Source organism: Musca autumnalis, unplaced genomic scaffold (assembly GCF_047663935.1).
Source record: "Musca autumnalis isolate F117 unplaced genomic scaffold, ASM4766393v1 scaffold_5, whole genome shotgun sequence".
Classification (NCBI taxonomy): Eukaryota; Metazoa; Arthropoda; class Insecta; order Diptera; family Muscidae; genus Musca; species Musca autumnalis.
In genome coordinates this window covers 76,110,048-76,115,809 of record NW_027412088.1, presented here as the reverse complement: position 1 = coordinate 76,115,809, position 5,762 = coordinate 76,110,048, and the positions used below count along the sequence as shown (strand labels likewise).

Genomic DNA, 5,762 nt, shown 5'->3' with positions numbered 1-5,762 from the left:
CCATCGGGAGCAGAAATATTTACCAATTATATTTAATTATAATTTGATGTATAATAAAGTTGCCCCAGTGACAATTTGTAATTTTAAAAGAAACTTTTTACTGTGTTTTTATTTCGCTCTGGCTCAAGCAGCCATTCTCCTACATTTTAATGGTGCCGAAACCCGGGAATTATGAACAAAGAAACAAAGAACAGTGCATATTCCCAACAACTAAAACTAAAAAAAAATAACATTCAGTGAACATTTTGTGCAAAATTAACTTCATGAAAATTAAAAAAAAATGTATCTTACACTAAAAAATCTTAATGCAATAAAATTAATCTAATCTTACTCACAACTATGAACATTTTATTGATTACAAATTGGAGAATACAGTGTTCCAACAAAATATTAAAATAGTTTTCTAAAATCAAACTGGAAAAATTGTGAACTTTTTATCTACCCCTGTGCTGGGAAAAATTAATAGAATATAAATAATACTGTGCTGAAAAAAACTTGACATACAGTTGGTCAACAAAATTATTACAAAATGTTAATTAAACTATTTTAATGAGAAAAAAACGTAACTTAAGAAACAAAACTGCGAAAAAAGAGAAAATTCATATTCTACTATACCGAAATTTAACTAAAATTAAAATAAAAATTACTCAATAAACACAAAAACAGTGAAATTCATTCCATTTGTGCTGGAGACAAAAAATAAAAATTCTTTTTGGAAACTCAAGTGACAGTTTGCTTTGAAATAAAATTATTTCTACCGTGTTTATTGATCCTTTTGTGTCAACCACTACATCTATTTGCCTCATACTGGTGAGAAACTGATAAACATTTCAATCGAAATTTATGAACATTTGCCGGTGTTTTTGGAAATATAATTTGCAATACATTTTTGTTTGTCTACATCTGAATTCAAAATGGAAGATTACTCGAGAGCCATCGAAGATCAGCAAATTTTATTGAGCCGCGTGCAGCGAATAGTGTCTGACTTCGATAAATTGCCCGACGGTGAAAAAACTCGCGGTTTGTGTCAAAGTTGTCTGGACAAAATTGATGAAATTGAAAAAACGTTTGAGGCAAATCATGAACAGCTTTTTGATGCCATTCGGGACAAGTCAATTAACCCTGAAGATGTCCCATATTTTAAAGAGGATGTGCATTATTCCTTTTTTAAAGTTTACCTCAGTGGTAAAGGAAAATTACTAGATTTCATTGCTGAATATCGCCCTCCTAATTCTCCGAATTTTCACTCCACTTTTCATGCCTCAAGTTCTTCTCAAAGGAATAATTCTGTTTTACCCGATATTCGTCTTCCGAAGATAGACATTCCCACATTTTCTGGTGATTATCTGAATTGGATCTCTTATAGAGATATGTTTATTTCCATGGTGCACAACAACCAAAGTTTATCCAATGTCCAAAAATACTATTTCTTAAAAAATTCTTGCCGAGATACTCCATTGTCCATCGTCAATGAATACCCTGCTTCTGAAACGAGCTATGCTCTGGCCTGGGATGCATTGGATAAAAGATATCATAATAAACGTAAAATTGCTGACACTGTTTTACGAAAATTACTTAGTATTCCGAAATCAAATGGTTCTTGCGAAAGCATTAAAACTCTTCTTGACTCAACAAGAAATAGCTTGGCTCTGTTGAGCACATTAGGCATTGATTGTTCCAATTGGGATCCACTTCTCATCCACATTACGGTCAGTAAATTAGACCTACAAACATGTAAAGAATGGGAGCAATCATTAAAGGCAGCCACAGAAATTCCTAAAATCTCAGAGTTGTATAATTTTCTCGAAACGACATTTCGCACGTTAGAATCGATTGCTGAATACACGGAGAGCACAGAAAAGCCACAATTCAAGCCGCATAACTCAAACTCCTTCAACTCTCAAAGAATGACTCAAAATCGTCGTGTAAATATGGCTGCTGTGAATGACGATAATTGTCCCTGCTGTGGGAAACGCCATTTTCTATACAAGTGTTTTAAATTTGCTGCTATGTCCTCTTCCTCTAAGCGTGAGTTTATCAACTCTAAGAAAATCTGTCGTAATTGTCTGAACTTTGGCCATATCTCGAATGATTGTAAATCCTCAAATCGTTGTAAATTATGCAATCTTCCTCATCATACGATTATACATAACGACTACACAACTCAAAATCAAGCCAATATTTCTAATACTGCGGGAAATCGTAATGATTCTGTAGATTCTTCTTCCTCTGCTGGGAATTCAAATGTCAATTTATCTCTGTTGAGTACTACAGTTATGCCTCAGGTGTTGCTAGCAACTATTCGCGTTATAGTCAAAAGCGAATTTGGAAATTTTAAGTTGAGGGCCATTCTGGATCAAGGAGCCCAGGCCACATTGATTACTGAAAGCGCTTCTCAACTTCTGCATCTCAAAAAACACAAAACATTTGCTCGAATCACTGGTGTAGGTGGTGAAACAGTTGTTGTAAAAGAATTTGTGAAATTCAAACTTACGTCTCATTATGAAGCTGGCTTTGAACTAAGAAGTCAGGCTTACGTCATGCCCTCTTTGAACAATTATTGTACTGGTCCAGTGGACAGAAATAAATTGCCTTCTTTAGCAGAATTTTCTCTAGCCGATCCTGACTTCGATAAGAACGATCCGATAGATTTACTTATTGGCGGTGATTTATATGGAGACATTTTACTTCCTCAACAAAAGAAATTCGACAAAGGCATTTTTCTCCAACTTACCCATTTCGGATGGATAGTTTCTGGTCCTACATCTGAAATTTCTTATGCTCAAACAATCAACATTAATTTGTGCTCTTTGAACAAACAATTCGAAGCAATGGAACAAGAAGAACTCATAAAACCTCGAAAAGTGATCTCTGACGAAATGACTAGTAAGAAGTTCTTCAAGGAAAATTATGCTCGTGGCACCTATGGAGTACATATTCTAGCCTTACCCTTAAGGTCACAACTTCTCGGTAAATCTTCCCCCCTTTTCAAACACAGCGACTTCAGCACTTTGAAACGACTTAATCAAGTCGAAATTAAATTCTTTAAAGATCCAACATTTGCCGCAGAATATAGGAAGTTCAGCAGAAAAATACTTCATTCTTCTTCATTAAATGAGGAAGTTTTCCCCGTACCTGATTTGCAAGACTATTTGCCGACAATTATCAATCATTGTCATCTCAAGAAACTGTTCCTCCCGATTAGAGTAACAGAAAGTCGTCAGCAGTTTCAGCAAATATCATGGCGAAGTTCGGACTCTAGTATTTACATATGTAAACTTCGAACTGATGGCACTTTTTCGGCTCCGTACCTGTCCATTGGAGTTCTCCATCAATTGGCAGAAGATGAAATCGAAACTTATCCAGAAGCCTGTACGATTTTGAAAACTGATACCAACGTAGATGATATTATTTCCGGCTTTGATTCAGAAGCAACCTTTCTACACCAACATTTGGCCCAACTACTCTCTGCTGGAAGATTAAATTTGCGCAAATGGACATCTAACGCGTCAGAACTTCTGTCTCCTATCCCTGAAGACTTTCTTGAAGGCGCAAATGTTCTCAATCAAGGCGAACCAAATGTATATTACTGGACTGATAGCATTTCTGTCTTGTACTGGCTCAGAGGCGAATCTACAAGATGGATTTCATTCATCGGAAACAGAGTGGATGAAGTCCAACGACATACCAACATATCCCAATGGCACTATTTGTCAACTCACGACAGCCCTGCTAACTACGCTTCCCGTGGTATTTCGTCTGCTGAGTTAGTTCAACGTTCCCTCTGGTGGTCTGATCCAATCTGGCTCTCCATGCCCCGATCTCTCAGGCCCAAGCTGCCAGAAAACTCTTTTGAAACGAATGTCGAAAAGCGGAAATCATCCCTGAATGTGAACTTGTCTACGGTCTCCAATTATCCGGAGCTTTTATCCAAATATTCCTATCTAACAAGATTAACTCGAGTACTGGCATATCTCGTGCGTTTTCTTCAACATAAAAATGGGCACAAACTCCGTTCTACTGGCTTTCTCCGAGCGACGGAATTGAAAACTGCGCTACAAAGTATTGTTCTGATGTCACAAGAAGTCGATTTCCCTGAGGACATGCAACAGCTAGAAGAAGGAAGAAGCATACATTCCAGGAGCCAAATTGCACAACTTTTCCCCTTTCTGGACGATGATGGCGTATTGCGTGTTGGCGGCGGACTTCAAAAAGCTAAGTATCACTACGATTTTAAAAATCCCATCCTTTGGTCAAAACATAGTCTTTTATCTCTTCTAATATTTGCAGAATCTCATGAGAAGACAATACATGGAAGTCTAACCCAGATACAGGCCCATGTCAAGAGAAGATTCTGGAATTTGTCTACCGATCATCGTGCTAAATTCAACAGCAATGCATCACCTGCTTCATGTCTAACGGCCAAATCAACAGGCGTCCCGCCTCAAAGGTCGTTCTTCGGCGTCTTCAAGGAGATTTTCATCCCCCTAAAGATCAAAATAAGAGTTGCTGTGAGCAGAGGCACAGCTTGGTTATCTCTGAAACCAAATAAAACACCTCATCATCTACTCTACTACACCATGGTCAAGAACAGTTGTTCTTTGTGCGGGGGAATGTTGGAGCAAAAGTCATTATTTTTATTAATTTATTTCATTATTATTTTAGTCTGTAATTATTACTATCATTTAATTTTATTGTCATTATTAATTTATTTAATTTCTATAATTTATTATTTCTTTAATATTTATTTATTATTTCCATGAAATTATTCGATTTGCCCATATATGCATTTACATTTCTCAAACTGGCATCCCTACATGCATTAAAATATTCTAATTTTCTATTCCGTTTTCAATCGTGTCCTCATCGGTTCAAGGCCAAGCATGTGGACACTGATCTCCGTTTGCTGCCTCTGTTTGGCTATGCATTGTTATTGTTGTTGTTGTCGCTCACACATTATTTACTTCGGTTAATTTCTCTATTTATCTATTTACCCTAATTAACCAGTGAGCGACAATGTAACGAAAGCAGCGACAGTAAATAAGATCGATGCTGCCTAGTTATGCTGTTTGTTTATTCTTATTCAAATATCAGTCTCTTTGCTTTCATCTGCCTTGCTGCATTAAATAATAAACAAAAAGTTTTTCGTTTCTGCCGTGCTGCGTTAAATAACTTAAAGCGCTTGTTAACAAAACCAACCTAAATCGCGATTAACAATAAACCGTTTACATTGTTAAATTAAGTTTTATATTTTAATTAATAGTTTAAGTGTCCCATCGGGAGCAGAAATATTTACCAATTATATTTAATTATAATTTGATGTATAATAAAGTTGCCCCAGTGACAATTTGTAATTTTAAAAGAAACTTTTTACTGTGTTTTTATTTCGCTCTGGCTCAAGCAGCCATTCTCCTACAGTAGGTATTTTCTACCTCACTTCTTCGGTCTATTGTCAAACCGAGAAGGATTTTAAATTTATCAACAGATTTTGTCTGTAACCTTTCTTTTCTCTTACGGACTTTGTCGGATTTTTCGCCCATTTGTGCCTTTTAGGACTTATTATCGTCCATGTCACTGTCTTTATCCTAAAGCGATCTTATAATAAAAGTTAAAAAAATGATTAAATCGAATTCTCCCGCTTATTTAGACGTATATGTTTTAGCTTTTCATGGCTGATGGACCGTTGAACCTCACCATTTAAGTGCATTTGTAAATATATAGTTTTTCTTGATCGGGGGACAACCACCGTTGTCTCGAAAACT

General features: G+C 36.2%; 1 protein-coding gene across 1 annotated transcript; it reads left to right on the top strand.

Annotated features, from left to right (window-relative positions):
• Positions 1 to 914: 914 nt before the first annotated feature.
• Positions 915 to 4,672, top strand: LOC141386664 (uncharacterized). Its single transcript, XM_073955580.1, has 3 exons — positions 915 to 2,970; positions 4,291 to 4,615; positions 4,666 to 4,672. Exons 1-3 carry the CDS (start codon positions 915 to 917, stop codon positions 4,670 to 4,672), a joined length of 2,388 nt encoding a protein of 795 aa, XP_073811681.1.
• Positions 4,673 to 5,762: the final 1,090 nt, after the last annotated feature.